Source organism: Falco peregrinus, chromosome 2 (genome assembly GCF_023634155.1).
Source record: "Falco peregrinus isolate bFalPer1 chromosome 2, bFalPer1.pri, whole genome shotgun sequence".
Taxonomy (NCBI): Eukaryota; Metazoa; Chordata; class Aves; order Falconiformes; family Falconidae; genus Falco; species Falco peregrinus.
In genome coordinates, this window is record NC_073722.1 from 37,743,570 (window position 1) to 37,765,752 (window position 22,183).

Genomic DNA, 22,183 nt, shown 5'->3' on the forward strand with positions numbered 1-22,183 from the left:
GGGTCTCTGGCAGTTCCCTGTGGCTGTGCCCCACGCCCCCACAGCTGTGCCCCCCCCCCCACGCCTCCACAACCCCTTCCCCAGCACGGGGCCTTTCCCCGCTTCACACTTGCAACAGTGGCTGCTGGGTGAGGAGCCAGCGCTGGGGGCACGGCCGGTGACTGGAGCCCGCGTGGTGCCCCATGGGTGGGCACCCACTGCCCTTGCGCCACCTCAGCCTCTCCAGAAGGAGCAGATGCAGAAGAGGAAGGTGATGCAGGGTGTACCCCAGCACGGGCTGGCCCCAGCCCCAGGAGGCAGGCCAGCTTGCCGTGGGGTCACGGCTGTCCAGGTCCCCTCCCTGAGGGAGCCTCGTGCATGCCGCCCACAGCCAGGCGTCCCCGGGGGCTGCCTGCACCAGGCCACAGCTGCTCACCTTGGCTGGGGCCACCAGGGCTTTGGCCCTGGGGGCTCGCTCAGCTCTTACTCTGGATGAAAGAAGCACTCGGGGTGTGGGAGCGGGGAGCCTTCAGGGTGCACTTCAGGGAGAAGTTAAGGAATTCAGGGAGCTGGAGCTTAAGTCCGACATAACACATTCAGAAAATCTGGCAGGGCATTAACGAAGTGACAGAGCACAGCGGGAACCATCCCAGCACCAGGGGACAGGGGGCTCGTAGTTCAGGTAACAGCCTGACACTCCAGAAGGGAGGGCATGAAGGTAGAAACTAGGTGGAAAAAAAAGGAGGAACAGAAAAAAGTAACAAAAAAACCCAGGGAAGCCAAAGTATGAGACAAATTGTAACTAGCAAGAAAGAGGAAGGGTCGCAAGGAAACCTTGACAAAGCGGGGCGTCATTAGGAGGGTGCTGAGCCGCCTAGGTGGCCTGCTGTCCTGCTGGGGCTGGGAGGGATGGCAGAGTGCTGCAGGGCTCAGGGCTCAGCCGCTGCTTCCCCTCAGCCTGCGCAGGGAGGTGGCTGCAATGGCATGGTTAGCACCCCTGACATGAGTGACCACTAGGTGTGTGTCACATGACGTATGGGAAAACATGATCAGGTGGGTCGGACTGAAGATAGTGATACTGAGAACTGACAGAGGACAGATGAGGTTTCAGAGAACAGGAAAAAGGAGTGACGTGGTACCTGTCTTTGGTAGGAGGAAAAAAAAGGAAGTGAAGAATCAGGGGCACTTAGCTCAGCTTCAAAGCTGAGAAAGTAAAAGAAGCTTCAAGAGAAACATGGAACAAATAGCCAGGTGCTCCCAGAGACAACAGAGAGGGGGAGAACACAGCAACACCCGTGTGCGCACAGCCCCGCCTGCCTTCTCTGACTGTCAAGGACAGAGTCATGTCATCTGCGTCTCTCCACCTCTAACCATGCTGTGTCCCCAGGCACCGCGGCCATGCCAGGGCACTGGGCTGCTCCCTGCGCTGCCCCTGCCATGGCCGGCAGCTACCGGCTGCCCCAACGGCCTTCCCCAGGGCCGGGCTTGTACTCGGCATTCTCCAGCAGTGCAGCTTGGCAGGGGCTGGTGCAGGCTGTGAGGCAAAGAGCAAGCCCAAGCGTGGCCTGTGTCCAGCGAGCCACCGCCGCTGCTCACTGCATGTGAATAAGCCAACCCTGCAGTGCCAAGCTGACTTTCACCCAGCATCATTGTCTGTCCTGCACCCAGCGCACGGTTTTTATCACTGTGTGTGTCTGTTAGGTGGGGTTTTTTTATGAGTCTGGTTTTATTGCTGTGTATGAGTCTGATTATGAGAGCCCTGTTACGGGGCTGAGGCTTTAAGTGCTCCCAGCTCTCCTTGCTCTACGCCATGCAGCCGAGCTCTGCGCAGACCTCGCTAGCCCACAGCGCACTCTGATGGCCTCTTCCCTGCCAGGTTACCGCTGAGCGGTTGCTCTTGGGCTCCTTGCAACTTTGATGGCCCAAGCACTATATTAACCTGCAAAGGGAAGAAGGAGATGCTGCAGATCTTGGTTTTCTAGGCCTCCGATGCCCACTTCTCCTGGGCAAGCCCCCATCTGTGACACAGGTGAAAGGGCTGCAGGGGGTCACAGCTGCTGTGAGGGCGCTTGGGAGAGCCTCGCCACGGGAGGAGCTAAACAGGAAAAGTGGTCAGAAAAAGAGCAGAACAATTCAGTGCCGCCGAACACATGGTCCTACATGTAGGCAGGTACCGGTGACTGTGCAGCTGCAGGACAGGGAACTAATGACGTGGCGGCACTTCTGCAAACCAGAACCTGTGGGATGGGGAGGGTCACGAGTCACACATGTGTCAACAGCTCAGAGCAGTGTGACAAAAGGCAAAGAGCTGCCTGACACATGCACGGAGGTGAGCTGCGTGGAGGCACATGAAACAGTCCCAATCTCTTGGACCTGATGAGGCAGTGGGGCATCACACCAGGGCCTGCCACGTGGGTCTCGGCAGGGAACATGTGGGGGCCCGGCCGCCGGGACCAGCTCCGGGGCCTGGTGCTGTCGGGTCCCAGGAAGCTGCAACGCTGGGAGGAATGGCTGCCCCAGCCTAACGGGGACACCACCCGCAGCCGGGGATGCTGGGGACGCGGTGCGGAGGTCCCGGTGCCAGTGATGGCGGCGGCTGCAGCGCCAGCAGCGCCCGGGACGCCGGGCGGGCGGGGCGCCACCGGGCTGCGGGGCGGGGGCTCCGGCCCGGTGGGGCCGCCGAGGGGCTGCTGTGGGCGGCCCCGGGCCGTGGCCCGGCTGCAGCAGAAGGGCTCGGGCATCCCCTCTCGGGGCCGTCTCCGGGGAGGGCTGAAGCGGCCGGCCCACCACCGGGCGTGCATGCCCGGAGGCTGCCCGGGGGCCCCCCCGCCCCGCGCCCTGGCCCCGCCGCGGCCCCACCCGCCGGGGCCGCCCCCTGCGCTGCGGCAGGCGCATCTCTGCATCCACTCCATCCCTCCGCACCTCTCCATCCCTCCGCGCGTCTCCGTCCCTCCGCACATCCCTCTGTTCCCCCTTGCATCCCTGCATCTCTCCGCGCAATCCTCCGCGCAACCCTCCATCCCTCCGCGCATCCCTCCGTCTCTCCTTGCATCCCTCCGTCCCTCCCCCGCGCATCCCTCCGCGGCTCCGCGCACCCCCCGCGCACCCCTCCGCCCGTCCCAGCACCGGCAGGGCCGCTCCTGCGCGGGTATGGCGGGGCGGCCGCGCTTCCTCTGCGGCGTGGTGGAAGGTAGGTCCCTCCGGGGCCGCGGCTGGGGCAGGAGCCGGTGCCCTGCCCGGGCATTGCAGGGGCTCGGCCGGTCCACCCATAGCAAGCAGGGTCTGGGAAGGGCTGCCCGGGACCCCGGGTATTGGGGAGGCAGGGAGCCGGGCCCCTGCACAGCACCCTATCTCTACCCAGGGGTAGGGGGCCAGCACCCCCCACTGACCCTCCCCATCGTCCCCAGAGGACTGCTGCACCCTGCAACCACCCCAGCACCCCGCAGTAGGGCGTGGGTACCAGCTGCTCTGCCTCCAGCGCTCTGCAGCGCTTTTCTCACTTCGCTGGGCATGCGGGCAGCATCCCACCGTGTGCCCCTCCTGCCTGCCTGCCCACAGTGCCATGCTGCCTGGGATGTGCTCAGAGCTGGCCCTGGCTGGGAAGCGCCTGGTCTCTCACGGTAGCTCTGTGTGGCTCAGCCCTGTCCTTCCGCTCCTCTGCCCCAGCCCTGTTTCTGCAGCAGGGCACCTCTGGAGCTGGGCCAGGCCTGGCACCTACTATGCAAAAACGTTTCCACTATTCCTGGCAGCACAGTACCCTGCCGAAGCCCACTGCCTTGCCTGGGAGGAAGCAAAAGCACAATGCGAATAAACACTAAATAAGTGGAAAGCACAGGGATGGAGAAGTTAATAGTAAAAAGAAATGTGAGTCAGATGAGAATCATCGATACAGAAAGGCTGACCTGGGAAAGAGGACACAGATGCTGCCAGCAGAGCTGCTCCAGGAGGAGGAGGAGGTCCTTGCAGAGTGAGGAAGGAAAGGCACCCCTCACCCTGGTAACTCAGGCCCTGGCAGGGAACACAGGCGGGTGCCGCAGTGGGCAGGCTGCTGGGCAGGGTACATCTGTGGCAGGGCCACAGCAGCCTGGGAGCGGTGGGTCCTGCACAGAGCCCCCTGCTCCCTCCTGACATTGCTAGCAGCAGCCAGAAAGCATGGATGGACTGACACCTCTGGGTGACCTGCACCCAGGGCAGGAGAGGGGCTTTGGAACCGCTGGGGCCTATGGACTTTGCTTCCCAATGTGTTCATCAGGACTTCACTAATGGTTGTGAAGAAATAGCTGAGGGTCATCTTAGATGGTCTAGAGTCTGGCAAGTAATGGTGTTGACGGGCTACTGATGCAGTGATATGGGCCACAGGAGAGCTGAGGTGCAAACGGACAGCATCACTCACCAGTGCTCACCTGCCTTCAAAAAGGCAAAGCACCAACATCGCTCCTTTGGAGGTGCAGGCACAGGTACAAACAGATGTTGCTGGTGCAGTCTAAGCCACTTTACTGTGCAGAATACACTAGGATGGCATTTTCAACAGAGCTGCCGCTGGCAGGGCATGTGTAGGGGGGTAGTGTCACGCTTGCAAGGCACTGTCAGTTTGCAGCAAAGCGTGAGTGAGGCACTGGCAGGTGGGTGCTGTACAGGGGCTCCTGGGACCTCACTGTGAGCTGAACAGGAGTTCCTATGGATTGGGAAATGGAAAATTTGTTTATCATGAAATTATCTTCTTTGGGTGAAATGTCTGCTGGGGTCCTTGACTGGCTACAAATTTGGCCCCATGCACTGTGGGGGATGGCTAGTAAGGTGAATATATGTATTTTCTAAGTAGATGGAATAACCGTGTAGATGTTTGAGCAGGCAGAAGATCTATCTGCAAAGAGGCTAATGTTCAGCGTGTGCTGTGGCACAAACTACCACAGCATTGTCCAAGGTCAGTGTGGAGGGCTGCAGGGTCGGCACTGCAACGGGAGCAGGGTGTCAAAGCCCCCTCCCTGGCGGAGGAGCTCCAGTGCACTCAGGTGCTTTGGGGAGATGCAGGCGCTTTTCTGGGCAATGCTGGCCTCGTGCCAGATGCTGAGAGCTGGTCCATTCTCCCAGACTCAGAGAGTCATTGCCATCTGCCCTTCTGCACCACCCAGCTCAGTGAATGTATTTGCTTCCCTGAATATCTGCAGTGCACAGGGCAGACCGTCAGCTGCTGCGGTGCTGTGGCCTCAAGCTTCTGTCAGACTGCTGGTGCCCAGCAGCTACCTAAAGCCTGCAAGTGGCAAGTGGCAGAAGCGGAAATGTTAAGAAACACTTGGGAATCTGCTGACTTCAGATCTGTATTTCCTGTATTTGGTTTTGTTGATGTGAACTTTCTGGGAGGGCAATGTCTTTGTGGCCAGCCTTGGTGCTCATTGATGAGTGTCTTTATTAGCAGACAACTGCTAAGGCTGCTAGCTGGCATGCTTCCCCTCTCTGGATGTTTCCTTTGCAACCTTGTGGGGATGGTGTTTTCCAGTAGGGGACGGACAGGGTGTCTGTGAAATGTCTCGTGGAGTCACGGTCCCAGCAGTTGTGGTTGGTTGTATGTTCCTGATCTGAACAGCTTGCCATGGGACAGGGATGCTGCCTCAAAGTCCTGCCCTGCTGCAATGCAGGTATGAGTTTGCAAGGTGCAGGGCAGAGCTGTGTCAGTGCAACTTTGGTGCAGTTTGAGTTGTGCAGTGGTTAAAGGCACAGAGAGCAGCTTTTATAGCCCATACAGGAGCGATGATGCTCTGCTTGACACAGCCTGACACTATGCAGACCCAGAGAGGTGCAGAGAGATGTAGAGCTGGTCTCTGGAAAGAAGAAAATCCCCAGGCAGAAAACTCTAGAATGGATGTACAATAGCTCTGTGCTTCAGTGCACTCCAAAATCATACTAGAGTGCCTTATAACCTGGCCAGCCCTCAGCCGTCTCCTCTAGGCTTTTACCATGCAAATTCCTCCTCCCAGGTTAAGTGCTACCTTGTGCAATTCTTCCCAGCTGCCTCTTTCTGGGAAGGATGGAGGCACAGACGTGATACCCACTTGCTTGCATACTGGTGCCCAGTAAGGTCACAGCGGGATAATAGATGTGTGAAGTACCCAGAGGTGAACAACTGGTGGATCTCTGGGTTTAAGAGCAGCCACTTAGGGATAATACAGAGAGAGACTGTTTTAAGTTAGTGACTGACAACTGCATTTTGGATTATTTTTTTTCTTTCCTCTTTTACAGGTTTCTATGGGAGACCGTGGTCTACGGAACAGAGGAAACTTCTCTTTCAATGGCGAGTACCCTGAATTTTCCCATGCTGGAGGGAGGCTCCTGGGGCTGGCCTGCCTTTGGGATACCAGGGCGATGACAGGGAAGGGGGCTTATGCTTCTCCCAGGCTGCTCCTGCGGTGCCCCCGCTCTGCCAGCACTCTTGCACCCCGGATTCAGTCTGGGGAGGGACTACCCCGCACCCCGGCTGCAGAATGGAGGGACAGATGCGGGATGTGCTGCCCTGTGCCGGCAGATGGTGCTGGAACTCTACCACAGCCCAGCTGCAGCCAGATGTGCTTGGCTGGGGGGCCAAGCCAGGGCTGGGCACCCCAAGGGAATGAGGTCTGGGGATGGGGCCCGCAGGGCGCTGGGTGGGCATCAGCCCCTGCATGCTGACACCGTAGAGCTGGCAGTGAGACAGGGTCGGACCCTGCTGCCCTTGCCACAAGCGGGGTGATGGCAGCCAGGAAGAGTTTGGAAAGAAGCGTGGGGGCTATGTGAGCATGAAAATGCTGCCTCTGGAGGAACCAGAAAAGGTGCTCTGCCCTGACTGCAGTGTGGCATGGGCAGGATGGGGTGTCGGGGAGCAGGCGGTGGGGCTGCAGCTGGAAATGGGAAGTCAGATCCACGTGGGAGAGAGCATGGCGGTGTTTGGTTGGCTGGAAGCCTACCTCAGGTGCTGACCCGGCAGGATGGGTGCCCATTGCCTCAGCCTTGAACCATGTATGCCTGAGCTTTGCCATGGCACCAGCCTCTCTGGGTGTGGTGCCACAGGACAGCATGTTGTGTGCTCGCTGCTGCCAGCAGCAAGTGGCCAGCTGGCCCTGCCTGGGGCCACCTTGCCCACTGACCTGTGCTGCCAGCGAGGGCACCAAGTGTGTGCTCCCAGCTGGCCTGGCCTCACCGGAGCTGAGCTTATCATTGTGGAAACACAGCAAACTCACATCACGCCACTGCGGGCACAGGTGACCACTTTATCCCAAGGCTGCCATCCCTGCGTGGTGTGGAGGCAGCCCTTGTGTCCCTGTGAGTCCCCATTTATTTCTGTGGGTCACCTTGTGTCCCTGTGACAGAAGGATGTGGGCAAGATCTGCTGTTGGCTGGTTGTGAGAATCACCCTGGGATGGGAGTGACCTGTGCAGGAGAGAAGCGTGCTTCTGGCAGCTGGCACCTGTGCCAGCAGTGGGATAAGCTGTGCTGGGAGGACCCAGCACCAACGCAATGGGGCCCTACGGGCATGGGCAGCACGATGGTCACAGCCACCAGCCTGGGCGGCACACTGACCAGTGCGGGTACTGCCCTGGTGGTGGCACAGGCAGCACGCTGGGGGTGGTGTGGAGGGTGTGCTGGTGACAGCATGGGCAGTGCACCGGTGATGGCTGGGCAGTGGGCCAGGGCTGTGCGCTGGTGACGGTGCTGGTGGTGGCACTGGCAGCCGCGTACTGTGTGGGAAATGTGTCAGTCACACTGTGAGAGTGACAGTGTGGGCAGTCACAAGTGCAGGTAAGGACCACAGTGCAGGGATCAGAGATGCAGATGCGGAAAAATGTAACCCAGAAAATTTTGGGAAAACATGCAAGAAGGAAAACAAGATATGATGTTTCAAAGTATGTTAGGAATAAGAATATTAGGAACGATGGCCTCGTCTGGTACTGGACTGGGATGTACGTTCACATGTTTGCACATGTGAGTGCTATGTTCATCACTGGTTTTCCTCTCTGGAAAAAAACAGGATGAGGCACTTGTATCATGTGGTACAAGAAGTGCTTCCCAGCCTGTTTGTCGTGGGAAAATGGAAATTATCATCTACTAAGGAGGATAAATAAAAATAAATGAATATATCAGATGGCTTTCATACAGGAGTGCCAGAAGAGCTGCCTAGGGAGGTGTCTGCCCCGTCCTGATAATTTCCAGTGAGTCTTGGATTGTTGGGGAGATTCTGGAAGGAATTTGTGGTTTTTGAGGCCAGAAAGGGACATATGACGGTTCAGCCTGACCTGAAGCAGGCTGGCCCTGATCCCTCTCAGACCTGCTTCCCTTCAGCTCCAACAGCACCGGTAGAGCTGAAGACCTTTCTTCCCTCATCATGCCCGAATGTGTGTCCCTGTGAGCCATGCCTGGACCTTGCTGTGTCCCTGACTGCCGCTTGAGGCTTTTCTCTCCTCTGGAGCACTGGCAGGCTGGTGCTTTGCCTTGGGGAGATGAGCAGACTGGGCTCCAAGACTGTTTATTGGAGGCTTTCCACCTGTGTCTGTGTGTGGCTCCTCGACAGACTCTAGTTTATCAGCATCCTTCCCACACCATGGCCACCACTCTGACAGCATCTGCAGCCAGCGCAGAGGTCACCAAATGTCTGCAGCCCTGCCTGACTCCGCAGTGATTCATCTGAGGCTCCCTCCTATACTGAGTTACCAGTGGCATTGCAGAGCACACTCATATTCAACTAATTGTTCATCACTAAGTTGTTGCTTCAGGCATCGTATTCTGTATTCTTTTACCTAGACACGACTTTATGCTTGGCTGTATTAAGAAGTATGCCGCTTGCTGAAGCCCGATTTAACAGCCATTTCAGATCACTCTGAGTGCTGTATTTACTCCTTTATTCTCCACTTCCTCGGCCTTTGCCACCTGCACACCACACAGGCACAGCATCCTGCCATGGGGTCACGCTTGCCCAGCTCTGCTTCAGCACTCCATGTTTTTCAGCACTCAGGGGCTCTCCACCTGTAGGGCTTGCCAAAAAGCCTTGCAGTCCCAAGTAGTTCCTCCGGCAGGGCTTTTAGTGTCTGTGGGTCAATGTTAGCATCACCCTGTTAGGTAACGGCGTGCTCGGGTTTGGGGGTGCAAGAGTTGGGCAGGTGGTGCAGGGTACGTCTGGCTGTACTGTGAGGGAAGGGAGAGCAGGGCAGGCAAGGGACAGCCCAGGGCTTGCGAGGCTGCAGCCTCCATACCCAGAGCCAGGCTGGGGCCGCAGCGCTGTGTCCCGTGCTGGTGTCTCCTTGCAGAGGAGATGGAAAAATGCAAGAGTGCGGAAGAGCCCCAGTGAGACGTGGTAGCTGCAAAAACTGTTGTAGAGCAATGGCTTTGGAGGTGTTGACTTTTTGAGTGATCAAGGCATGATCCGGGAATGGTGCAGCGGCTGTATAGGGACCGTTGGTGGGGTCAGGCCAGCCTGAAGGCAGGACATGGGCTTTACAAGGGGACGATGCAAGGGGGTCTGCAGCGGTGAGGGCTCCCTGGGTGTGCCAGAGAGGTATCCCAGTCTGCGTACCCCAGGCTAGGGTGTGCCTGGCAGGCGAATCCTACTCCTGGACACTCAGCTTGAAGGAGCGGTGAGGTGCCAGCTCTCCAGGGTGTCTCCATTGGTCCTGCTCCACAGAGACCCCTCTCGTGCAGAGGGCCATCTATCTCATACACACCTGCTTCATCTGGAGTCACTCATCACAACAGGCAAACTTACAGCTTGTGTGTTTGGGCTACAAGCAAGTTTGGTTCTTGATTACACAATTAGAAGCACTGCTGAAGAGAAAGGGAAAAGAAACCCACCCCAGCCATGCTTCCACCGGTCTCACTGCAAGCCCTGAAAGCATCGTTGCAAAGCTGCTCCTCCATCTCCTTGGCTGTTTTGTTCTCAGTTTCCCCCAGGGATCCTCCTTCCTCCCCTGGAGCCTGCTGGCCACTCGACCCTCCTTTCCTTGCTCAGGACATTGAGCTTTTCATCACCACAGGACTTTGTCAGGTGGTTAAAGCAGGCTGTTTGGGCTAAGCTGGTCCCTCCCACCTGCTTTTTCTGCAGCAAGGGTACTAACCCATCTCCCAGGAGGCAACGTCCTGCTGGTCTCTGAGTCTATCTCATCCAGATGCACTGTCTTTCTGGAGGTCCCTACACACCACAAATGGTTGGGCTCAGCACTGGGAGCACTGGGTGAGATTTATGTCTCTGTGTGGCCGTTGAAAGTAGGCAGGGCAGGGCTGCCCGTGCAGGGGAAGAGCTGCAGCTCTGCAGTCTGGGGGGTCTGTGCAAGTGAAGGCTGGAAGCCTGCAGGACATGGTGCAGCTCCAGGGACGGAGAGGGTGCCATGTACCAGGAAGCTCTCGGTGTTGCGGGCTGGCACACGCCCAGGTACCTCTTTGCAAAGAGCCTTGGGTGACCCCTTGTCCTTGCTGCGCAGGCTGAAACGCTGGGGGCTGAACTGCTACATGTACGCGCCCAAGGATGAGCTGAAGCACCGGCTGCTCTGGCGAGAGCCCTACACAGAGCATGAGGCAGGTAGTGGCTCTGCTGGGCCCCAGCATGGGTGGGATGCAGGCGTCCCGGGTCCTCGAGGGTGAAGCATGGTCTGCATCTCAGCCAGGATCAGGCTGGCTGTTACCACTCTTCCTGCCGGGAACCTGACCATTGCAGGGACTCCGCTGGCCCTGCCAAGTGCAAGAAGACCCCCAGACCCTGCCCATCACACAGAGTTGCCTAGAACCCCACCCAGCATAGGGAGCTCCCCAAGTGGGCCTCTGGCAATATACTCAAATACACCAGGGCCTGCAGGCCCTTGTGGAAAGTCCTCTGTGTCCCGAGGAATGGGAAATGGTCTCCCCTGGGCTTCTCCCCTTCAGATGCTCTCTCCTGCCTCCTGACACCCTCAGCTCCTTCCTTTCGGGCCACTGCGGTTCCCTCTCCCTCCATCCCTTGCGTCCTCCATCCCTCGGCTCCCTCCATCTCTTGCCTCCCAGCGCTCACAGCATCCCCTCTGCCTTGTCCCCAGCCTGCATGCAGTCTCTCATCGAAGCTGCCCAAGAGCAGGGTGTGGAGTTTGTTTTTGCCATTTCTGCGGGCCAGGACATGGTGTTTTCAAGTGCCGGGGATCGGCTCCTGCTGCAGCAAAAACTCAGGCAGGTACCGTGGGCCGTTCCTTCATCCCACTGCTCCCAGGCGAGGGGTGTGTGTGCTGGTGTGTGAGCCCTGTGCCCACCCCAAAGGCTGGTGTGGGGCTGTAAGCCCCTCCCGCCGCCGCACATCATGGAGCAGCTCTGGGGGGTGCCCGGTGGCAGATGTGCTGTCTCTGTCGTTGTGACAGGGAGCCAAGGGCTCTGTGGGTGCCTGACTGCCAGCGGGAGAGGGACTGTCTAAGCCCCAGAGCTTGCCGGGCAGCACCACTGGCTGGTGCAGGCTGGCGCTGAGCCCCCCGTTGGGCAGCTGCCCCACACTGCACCATGCCGGCCACCTCTTGAGCCGCCCCTGGGACCCCCGGTGCTGGGACCCCCTGCCCGGGCCTGCGGTGAGGCTGCTCCCGACATGGCTGCCCCGCTCCCAGCGCGGGCTCCCGGTGTGGCAGGGTGGTGAGGGGGCGGCCAGTGGGGCTGCCTGGCAGCAGCGCGGTGGGAGCGGGCCCTGGCCCACCGCAGGGCGGGCTCCGCTTTGGGAGGGCTCCCAGCTGCCAGCGAACACGGCTGTGCCTGGGGCTTGGGGTGAGGTGGGCCGTGGCCGTGGGGCTGGCACATGCCTGCAGAGTGGCTGAGCCTGGTGTGCGGCATCGACTGGACTGGCGTGGGGGACACGGCAAGGGCCGCTCTGCCTGCCCGTGTGCCCCGGAGCTCTGCTGTCCTTGCAGGGCGCGGGTGGCAGGGGCTCGTCTGGGGCTCGCTGCCTCCTTTCTCTCTGCTGCCCAGGAGTCCTAGCAGCCAGTGTCCGTGCCTGCAGGTGGCCGCCCTGGGGTGCCACTCCTTTGCGCTGCTCTTTGATGACATCGACCCCTGCATGTGCCAAGCTGACAGAGACGTCTTCCCTTCCCTGGCACAGGCTCAGGCCTCTGTGGCCAATGAGGTGTACCAGGAGCTGGGCCAGCCCTCCATCTTCCTCTTCTGTCCTACAGGTACTGCCTGCAGCTGTGCGGCCCCAGCCACCCTGCCCCGGGGAGCATGGTGCTTGGTCAGCCGTGGCACCCCACAGCAGACCAGGGTGCCCTTTGGCTGGCTGCACCCAGCACCTGTGTCTGCTGGAAGCTGGCTGCCCTGACAGCCTTTGCAGCTCCCCCCAGCCCCCCAGTGCCCCTGCGGGAGCCCCGGAGAACTCAGGACTAGGACAGGACCAGGCTGCAGACTGGTGTCAGCAGCTGTGCTTGCTGTATTCCCTGCACCGCCTATCTCCGCAGCCCCTATCCAATGATCCCAGGCAGCCTCTCCTCGCCTTGTCTTTCTGCCCCTCAGGGGATGCTCTGTGCTCTCTTCCCAGAGTACTGCAGCTCTCTGTGCTCTCCCAGCCCCAGCCAGTCCTGCTACTTGCTGACCATCGGCCAGGAGCTGCTCCCAGGGATTGGCGTCATCTGGACAGGTGAGCATGTGGCCCTTTGAGGCTTCTCAGCCGGAGCCAGTGTCTGCCAGCGCTGCAGCTGCGGGCTCGGTCCCAGGAGTGGTGCCAGCAAGTGGCCCCATCCCGGCACCCCTCAGCACCTGGTGCAAAGCCCCGGCTGGGCCAGCCAGGGCTTGGCTGTGGGTCTGCTCTCCTGGCTGGGGCGGGTGGGATGGGGTCACTTGCCCCTTCGTCTCTGTGCTTGGCACCCAGATGTGCGTGTGTCCCTGCTGTGCATGTGCATGATGGGCTGTGCTGCCTGTCCACACATCCATGCCGTGATGCTCCAGGCCCAAAGGTGGTGTCACAGGAACTCTCGGGCTCGCTGCTGAAGGAGGTGGAGGGTGTTCTGCATCGCCGACCTGTCATCTGGGACAACTTGTACGCCAACGACTATGACTGCAGGCGTGTCTTCCTGGGCCCATACACGGGACGTGCCCCCGGCCTCATGCCCAGGCTCCACGGACTGCTCCTTAACCCCAACTGCGAGCTCCAGGCCAACTTCATCCCCATGCACACACTGGGCAGCTGGTTTCGGAGTGAGCTGGGGAGCTGTGCCCGCTCTGATCACACAGGTACCCGGCCCTAGTACCCCAGCAGCTCCATGCATGGGGCCTCAGTGCCGGCCACGAGCCCATGCACCCAGGGCAGGGCTGCCCCTTGCTGCCGGGCTGCCATGGCCCTGCTGCTTTCCTGCATGGCAGCCTGGGAGAGGTGTCTCACCTGGCTGGGCACTACCCAACGTCCCAGGGGTGGGATCCATCCCGGGGACATCTCCTTGGTGGGGGCAGGGAGCTGCCCACCCTCAGTATGGCATGGGATAGCTCCATCAAGCAAAAAGTGGGGCTGTCCAGGCTGATGAGCTCCAGTTCCTCAGGGACGGAGGCTGCGGCAGCCCTGGGGGACAGCCAAGGCCCGCAGGAAGGGAGCTACAGCCCCCAGGAGGCCTTGGAGCTGGCACTGCATGACTGGGTGGTGGAGATAAACCGGCAGGCGTTGGAGCCAGGTAGGTGATGAACTCACCCCATGAGCATCCCTTACCCCCTCTGGAGCACTGGACCAGCTCTGCTGGGAGTTCAGTGGCATGAGGGAGCCGCATGCCCTGCCCGTTTAGATGGGGTGCTCTGGCTGGTGTGGCAGCAGAGTCTGCGTGTGCCATGGTGGGCAGGCGTGGGTGTCCATTGTGCTGTGCTACCCCGTGGGTGCTCCTACCCCAGCCACATCCCCAGTGGGGTCTCGTCAATGGGCAGTGTGGGAGCCTGGGCCATGATACGGCTCTGAAGAGGGGGTTCAGCCAGGTGCAAGCTTGGTGTTTGGCAGTGTTTGCCTCTGCAAAGGCTCTGGCCTCACCAGCCACAGAAGCGTGAACTCCAGAGTGCAGAGCGATCCAAAGGCCATGGTCCTGGCAGCTCTCTGCTCCCTGCCTGCTCAGAGATGGAGCCTCCTGGCACAGCCACTCCCTGGGCTATCCTGCCCCACAGGCAGCAGTTTCCATGCAGGTGCCAGAGGGGCTGCACCTTTGCTCCTTTCTGCCAGGAGGAAGGAGCCCAGGACACCCCAGCATCAGACTCAAGGGAGGAGTAAGGCTGCAGTCTGGCACAGCGGGAGGACTGGGAGCCACACCTGACCCCCAGCCCCATGACACTGTTCCCAGTGGGGAACAGCCCTGCAGCATGGCACCAGGGCAGAGAAGGAGGAAGGTGACCTCAGAGCCTGAGAATGGCACTGGGAGCAGGACCTTCGCTAGCAGTTGGCAAAGCCCCACAGGGGATGGGGACCAGCTCGCCACAGGGAGCAGAGCGAGCTGTGAGCCCTCCTCTGCTCTGCCCAGCACGGCCGGCAGTGTCCAGTGCACAGGAACCCCGGTGGCTACCAAGACCCTCCACAGCCCAGGCCCCACCATGTGCTGCAGCAATGGGGCTAACACCAGCCAGAACCTTCTCATACCCACCAGTGATGCCAGAACAGGGGGTGGCAGCCCCCCTGAGCCCCACAGCAGTATCCAGCCTACGGCCAGCAGGGCTGACACGCCCCAGACATGGCCAGGGCCTGGGGCTTGCACCAGCCCTGGCTCTCAAGCACTCCTCATTGATGGGGCTCGCGCCAGCCCTGGCCCCATGGCCCCATTGACCCCAGAGGAGGCTGGATCCATCCCCATGGCACCGCTCACCCCCAAGGAGGCCAGGTCCAGCCCTACAGCACCACTGACCCCAGAGGGGGCTGGGTCTGGCCCCATGGTACTGTTGACCCCAGAGGAGGCTGAATCTGGCCCCATGGTACCGCTGACCCCCAAGGAGGCCAGGTCCAGCCCCACAGCACCGCCAGCTGCAGAGGAAGCCAGGTCCATCCCCATGGCACTGCTGACCCCCAAGGAGGCCAGGTCCAGCCCCACAGCACCACTGACCCCAGAGGGGGCTGGGGCTGGCCCCATGGTACTGCTGACCCCAGAGGAGGCTGGATCTGGCCCCATGGTACCGCTGACCCCCAAGGAGGCCAGGTCCAGCACCACAGCACCACTGACCCCAGAGGAGGCTGGGTCTGGGCCCATGGTACCGCTGACCCCCAAGGAGGCCAGGTCCAGCACCACAGCACCACTGACCCCAGAGGAGGCTGGGTCTGGGCCCATGGTACCACTGACCCCCAAGGAGGCCAGGTCCAGCCCCATGGCACCGCTGACCCCCAAGGAGGCCAGGTCCAGCCCCACAGCACCACTGACCCCAGAGGAGGCTGGGTCTGGCCCCATGGTACTGCTGACCCCAGGGGAGACCAGGTCCATCCCTATGACACCACTGACCCTCAAGGAGGTCAGATCCAGCCCCGTGGCACCACTCACCCCAGAGGAGGCCAGGTCCATCCCTACGACACCGCTGACCCCCAAGGAGACCAGGTCCATCCCCATGGCACCGTTGACCCCAGAGGAGGCCAGGTCCAGCCCCACAGCACCGCTGACTCTGGAGGAGGTGCGGATGCTGGTGGAGCTCTTCTACCTGCCCTACCATCATGGGCTACTGGCGCAGCAACTCCTGGAGCACTTTCGGTGGCTCCGGGCAAACAGCTTCAGTGTGGGGGTCCCGTCCACGGCACCCGATGCCTGCGGGGTAAGGCTGGTCCAGGTGCTGCTGTGGGACGGTGCCTGTCATGGTTGCGCTGACACCCGGTCTGTCCACAGGGCACGCAGTGGCGTAACCGAGCCCAGTCCTTCCAGCAGCTCTGCGCTCAGACATGCCACCTGCACAGCCGCTTTGTCAGTAGCGCTGGACAGGCGCTGCTTTATGACCTCCACCCCTACCTCTGGGACATCCGCAACATGCTGCTGGCTACCAGTGCCTTCGTTCTGTGGCTGGGTATGTGGTTGATGCCAGCCCTGAGCCAGCCCCCTGGACTCTTAGTGTGTATTTGGACCCTGGCCAAATCCAGCCATGTTGAAGCACAGGGGCCCCTAGGCGCTGTGGCACACCCAGGGCACCTGAAGCTTGTTCTGTGGTGATCCACTGTTTCTACCCCCTAAAGATGTGAAGGTGCCTGGAACCCCCTCCCACAGTCTGGGTCCCCGTGTTGAGCTGGTGCCAGGGTGCCTCCCGGGAGTGCACCTCCCCTTGACACCCTCCTCACTGCTGACCCATGTCCCATGCTGACCACCTTGCCTCCTTTGCAGATGGCCATCTCCTCTGCGAGTCTGACCCCAAGGGCACCTGGGGAAGCTGCTTTGGCTGTAAGTACTGGTGCTGCCCTGGTGCACCCACCTCGGCAGGGGGTCCTGGCTGCTGCCCTCCATGACCTCCAGCCCTGCAGCAGAACCTAGCACTCACTATTGGGCTGCCCTTTCCTATGTTGTACCTGCCGAGCGGAGCGGGAATGGCCATGGGAAGGCTGGCACCCCTGAGTGCCTTGATATACCGAGGCAGGATCGGGCACTGCTGCTGGGAACAGGGCAGTCATCAGAGCAGCTCTTCACCATCGCTCACAGTCTAGAAGGAGTGTCTGTTCTTATGACATGGTTCCTCAGCTCTTTTAATCCAAGGACCCCTTAGCTTTTCTGGTAAGAGGGATCCGTAGGCAACCGGGAGAGGTAATGTCCTGAGTGACAGAGGTGAGGTTGTATTTTGCGTGCCCGTGCACTGCTTTGGAAGCCCCTGTTCCTCTGGTTTAGGGTTCCCTGGTTGCTCTGGGGGCCTTGTGACCTCTTACAAACCAAGTATTACCAGATGACAACCTGAGGGAGTCTCCAGGCTCAGTGTGGGACAGGGCTGTGTGCCTTGAACCACTTCTGCAGGGAAGCAGCCACATGCAGAGCAAGTTCCCACGGGCATGGCAGAGCTGGCTGGCTGGGCAGCAAAGCAGCATGCCGCTCTCTGTGCCAGGCTGCAGCTGCCCAGCTGTAGCCAGGAGCTGTGCCTTTAACTTACACCCTTCGTGGAGGCAAGACCATTCCTTTCCCCATTCCCCCGCTCCAAGCCCTGTTGCAGAGGGCGTGCTGCTAGCCCAATGCATGGAGCTGGCTGCCTGAGCCCAGGCGAGGTCCCGTGCCCCAGCTGCCCAGCTGCGGGGGCAAATCCTTGGATCCATGACCAGTGTGGGTCATGAAGTTGCTGTGTGATGGAGGCTGATCTCCCCTTGGCTCAGCAGGTTTTTGTTCACTTTGCATGTGTCTGTCTCCTGCTGCCTCCAGGGTGCCAGAGCATCGCTGCCCCGATCCTGCTGGGGGGGGACGCTGAGCCCTGGGTGCGTCGTGGGGGCCTCTTTGGAGAGCTGCAGGTGAGTGTACCCATATCTGGGGGGGCTGAAGGAGCTGCTGGGAAGCCAGGATCCCAGCTGCTCTTGGCCCTGCCATTGGATTGCTGCAAGCTTGGGAAGGCAGAGCTGCCCCGAGCCTCTGTGCTTTGGCTGTGGCTCCTAGGGTTTGGGATGCCTCAGAGGGACTCTCCTGCTGCCTCCAGGGCAAGGTCTGGAGCCAGGACAACCTTCTCCCTGGTGGACTGTCTCTCTTCCAGGCACTGCTACCGGTGGGAAACAGCTGTGACCTCTTCTACCACCCGCCTCCACTCTTCCCAGCCAGCCAGCCGTACCTCCTGCGCCCACTGCTACCCTTGGACAAGGTGGGAGTCACGGCCCAAAGGGGTATCACACACCACTCAGGCCAGAGCTCACCTTTGCACGGCCCACGCCATACATGCCATAACGAGATACGTGCTGGTCTGCTGCTGCCCCCAAGGCTGAGCTTGCAGTGCAGGGCAGTGCAGGTGGGAAGGGACCTCCTGGGTCCAGCCAGCTCAGAGCAGGCTGGCCTGGGGCAGGTCACCCAGAGCTGTGTCCAGCAGGGTGCCAGCCCCCTGGGCTGGAGAGCGGGTACTGTGGCCAGCAGCCCCAGCAGGGACCATCACCCACCTCCCTGCAATGAATGCCCGGGCAGAGCAGGAGAGGGCAACCTGGCTCAGAAGTGAGCAGCAGGCACAGCCACAGGTAAACTGGCACAGGCTGGGGGTCACCAGGTTGTGAGGGCGATCTCTAGGGCACCCCCTGTGCTGATTTCCAGTGCTGGCTATGAGCAGGTGCCAGGAAAGATCCAGAACAGGACAAATCTGGATGGTGACCTCTTGCAGTCTTCACCAGTCTGCAGCTCGGGGCACCGCCTGAGCCTGTGGAGGTTCATCTCCAGATCAGCTCCTTCTTCACTCATCCAGTTTACAGGACAATTCCCCACTGGAGAGGCAGCAGCCTGTCAGCCGTGACCTGCTTGCTGCCAGGCCTTCAGCTCTGTTTGACATCCCAGCAGTTTGACAGGATGGGAAGGGAAAGGGAAAATTTTGGGGTGGGTGGATGCACAGGTTGAACTGCTGCCAAATCCAGCAGGGTCCTGGGTTCCACATGTACCACAGCCTGCTGAGCATGCCCTGCTCCCGCAGCCTGCTGCCTCCCCCAGCTAAAGGACATGCTAATGCTGCAGGTCCAGCCATGGCGGACACAACTGCACATGGCTGCTAAGCGCAGTACCGGGCAGCGCACAGCTGCAGCGCTTGTAAATGACAGAGGAGGAGTTGCAGGCATGTGAGAGCAGGTTATGATATCAGACTGCAGCTGCCAGCAATTCTCATTGCAAGAGCTTCTTTTCGATTGCCTGTTGTCAGATTTCATCTGATCAGGCTAAACTTTAACAAGTTGAATATCTGTGTCCTGTGAAACTTTGAGAGAAAAATCCAGCTAAGCGCTTCAGGCCATTCTGGGAACAGCACTCAGGAGCGTGCTGCCTTCCCTTGCCAGTCGGTGACTGGGGCAGCCTTGCCTTTGAGATGCAGTACGGTTACCAGGATGTTCTTTTCGCTGATCCTGTGAGCAGCAGCAAACTCAATCTGACCAAGATGGGAAATTCTGAGCTGTCCCACTTTGCACATACTCTGTGCAGACTTGACTTTCAGTGTTGGTTTTGCTGCTGCTCCAGTTGCTCTGAGCATGCTCCATCCCGGGGCGAGCAGCATTTCTCCGGCAGCCGCGGTGCTGGAATGCCTGCCTGGAATGCCAGTTTCTCATTTTGTAGTTAGTGTTTCTGCGCTGTGATAATGAGCCTCAGAGGCCAGCAGAAGGTGGTGCATGGTGCATCACTTGCTGCAGATGTCAGTGTCCTTGGATGGCTGAGGGACATACCTTCATACCTTCTCCTGGATAGGGTGTGCCAGAGGCTGCAGCCCTGGTCATGGTCCCTTTCTGTGGCCAGTTTGGGCAGCCGCCGGTACACCATGCTCTGGCCGGGACTATGGCAGGCATGGCAGGCGGCTGTGGGGCAGCAGGGGGGCAGGGCAGGCAGCACCAGGGCTGAAGTGGATTTGGCTCTTCCAGGGTGAGCTTTACCGAATGTGCCGGGAGAGTCTGGACTGTGACCCCAAAGTTGCGGAGATCCTCGCAGCCCACCCTGATCTCCTCGGTGACAGGTGAGATGTGGCCCCCTGGGGCTCCCTCTCACCAGGCATGTGCTGAGCCTGCCCGTGTGCCTGGTGATGCAGGGCCATAGTGTGAGGCAGTGGCCTCTCTCGCATCCCTGTGGGGACCAGCTCTTGCATGGCTGGCCTCGCCCTGCAGGGAGGGCAGTCCCTGCTCTAATGGCCAGCTGGGTCCTGACAGCTGCCGTGGGGATGGACCCGCTGTCCAGCCTGGCTGCACGGGGGCTGCGGTGGCTCCCCTTGGCAGAGGGCTTCTGCTGAGGGGGTTCTCAAAGGGATGGTTGGGTGGGCACAGGGCTGCTGTCCCGATGGGGCAGGACGGAGGAGGCTGGCTGGTCTGAGCTCCCCCTGGGGCAGGCTGGGCTCCAGCAGTGCTCCTGCTCTGGCTGGCAGGCTGCTGGGCAGCTTCCTGAGCCTGAGCCCCGAGTACACATTTGTGCTGGAGGATGAGGCTGGTCCATGCGGCTATGCAGCCGGCACGCTCTGCGCTGAAGGCTTCCTGCAACAGCGAGACAGCAGCTGGCTGCCAGCCATACGGCACAAGTACCCCCGAGACCTGGGCATGGGTGCCTCAGCTCTGGGACAGGTGAGGGGACAGCTGGGGCAGAGGGGAGTGGGTATGAGGCCGGGGGGTAGAGAGGGTTCCCTCACTTGTGCTTCTCTCCTGCAGGATACCCTGGAGGAAGCATTGCTCTTCTTCAATGCAGAGCCACCAGCTGTGCCCCTGCCTGTGCTGCAGCGCTTCCCCTCCCTGGTGCAGCTAGGCATGGCCCCCCGCGTGCTGGACGTGGGGGTCAGCTGCAGCCTGGCTATCTGCCTGCTGAGCGCACTCAGGGCCAACGGTGAGCATGACCTCCCTGTGCTGGGGGGGACTGAGGTCCCCTTGATCCCGCACAACCCCGTCCCAACTACTCCCTGTCTGCACCCCACCGCTCAGCACAGGGCTGGGGCAGCCCTCGCCAGGGCTCCCCATCGGCTCTCTGATGCAGTCTGGCCCCAGCTCCCAGGCGCTGTGCCCTCCCCTTGCACCAGGGGACAATGACCTGTGTCTTGGGGCATCACGCAGGCACCCAGTGCCAAAGGGCAGTGGAGAGGCTGACCCCCTTGTGGAGGGGGTCCCAGCCACTTGGCCCCCAGACCCAGTGCTGGGTTCCCGGTGCTGGGGGCCTGACCTCTTAACTCCCTTCCAGGGTCACGGGGAGTGTTTTGCCAGGTCAGTGACACTGACCGGCAGCAGCTGAGCTTCTACAGCAGGCTGGGCTTCGTCGCCCTGCCAGTGGCCTGGGGCAGTTCTCCTGGCACTCGGCTCCTGGGACGTCTCCTCTGAGCACGCTGCATTGGCTGCAAGCACAGGGAGACCAGTGTCACGGGACAGGCTGACCCCCCATCCCACGCAGCATCAGCCTGAGGGAGCCGGAGCAGAGGGGCACTTTGAGCAGGGCAGGTACATGTGATGGGGGAAATGGCCTGGGGGTGAGCAGGATGTCCCTGGGATGTGTGCAGGGGACTGGGCTGCGAGGGTGCTTGGGCAACAGAGAAGCATTTCTGCCATCTCAGGAGATTTGGGCATCAGGACCACCACCCCCCTCCACCTCAGACTGTTCCTGCTTGCTGAGTACCCTCTGCCTTTGCTGGGGAGACAGCAACGTTCCCCGGCATCTGCAGACCACCAGGCCTGGTGGGAGCCACATGGGCAGTATTTAGGGTGGTGGTCTCAGCCTATTAGTGCTAGGGGAGTGTCCCTGTCCTGCAGGCTGGGCTGTCCAGCTCACTCCATCCCCTTGTGGCCCTAGGCTGGGCAGCTGGTGCCAGGGCTGGCTCTTGGCACCAAGGAGCTGCTTGTCTCTACGGTCCAATCTGGTGTGGGATGCAGCGAGGCAGCCTCCATCACTGCTGCCCACGGCAGGGGGAAGTGCTGTCCTTGGCAATAAAGCATTTGCTGGGCTCTCACCATGGTTCGTCTCTTGGGGGAAAGCTCTGGGGTACCGACATGTCCATCTCACACCCTCATGCCCACCTTTCAGCCAGCCTGGTCTGTCTGCTGCACCCTGGCTGTCATTATAGCTGGCCCTGCGCAGCCTCAAACAAAGCACCCCCCCATCTGCCTCTCCAGCTGCTCACCAGCCCTCGGCCTCCCATACCCGCACTGCAGGAAGGGGCTGCAGGCGCTGGCAGTGTGTACTCGCAGTGGGACCCCCCACTGTGGGCAGACCCCCCCAGCCTTGCGGGATGGGGCTCTCCTGCGGGATGGGGCTCTCCTGCGGGATGGGCCCCCCCGGGCCTGGGATCCCCCTGTGGCCAGGGCTGCCTGTGACATGTGCGGACAGGCAGGAGGGACAGGCAGGATGGTCGAGGCCAGGGTGGGGGTCTGTTCAGCCATGCTGCTGCAGCCTCTGCAGAGGTGCCGGGAGAGGGCTGGAGGGCGCACACCGTTCCCGCAAGCTTCTCCTCTGCCCTGCCGCCCCCGAGCTGGCTGACCCCGGCCCCAAGGGCGAGGTGCAGGCTGGGGCAGGGGGGGGCCGAGGGCCGGGGCACCCGCCGTTCCCTGCGCCTTTGCACCGCCTGCCCGCGGAGCGCGGCTATCCAGGCCAGCAGCCGCTCCCCCGTGCCCGCGGCTGCCGCGGGTCGCCCCACGGCCCCGCGGGTGGGAGCAGGGCTCGGG

General features: G+C 60.8%; 1 protein-coding gene across 20 annotated transcripts; it reads left to right on the forward strand.

Annotated features, from left to right (window-relative positions):
• The first annotated feature begins 328 nt into the window (after window positions 1-328).
• On the forward strand, window positions 329-21,471 carry LOC101911645 (protein O-GlcNAcase-like). Of its 20 annotated transcripts, none has more exons than XR_008745593.1 (18): window positions 3,198-5,615; window positions 6,217-6,268; window positions 10,419-10,512; window positions 11,007-11,137; window positions 11,911-12,113; window positions 12,473-12,571; window positions 12,880-13,164; window positions 13,467-13,595; window positions 14,126-15,687; window positions 15,759-15,933; window positions 16,245-16,301; window positions 17,259-17,344; window positions 17,581-17,685; window positions 19,421-19,512; window positions 19,915-20,107; window positions 20,192-20,363; window positions 20,712-20,965; window positions 21,079-21,471. XR_008745593.1 is itself a non-coding variant. In XM_055794683.1 (18 exons), exons 1-18 carry the CDS (start codon window positions 5,570-5,572, stop codon window positions 20,846-20,848), a joined length of 3,501 nt encoding a protein of 1,166 aa, XP_055650658.1. In that variant the 5' UTR covers window positions 3,198-5,569; the 3' UTR covers window positions 20,849-21,471. The 20 variants fall into 20 exon arrangements, 17 of the variants coding, with proteins under 17 accessions (XP_055650655.1, XP_055650652.1, XP_055650654.1 ...); XM_055794683.1 differs by having other exon boundaries at window positions 14,126-14,969; window positions 15,087-15,687; window positions 20,712-21,471; XM_055794681.1 differs by having other exon boundaries at window positions 14,126-14,891; window positions 14,931-15,687; window positions 20,712-21,471.
• The last annotated feature ends 712 nt before the right edge of the window (window positions 21,472-22,183 follow it).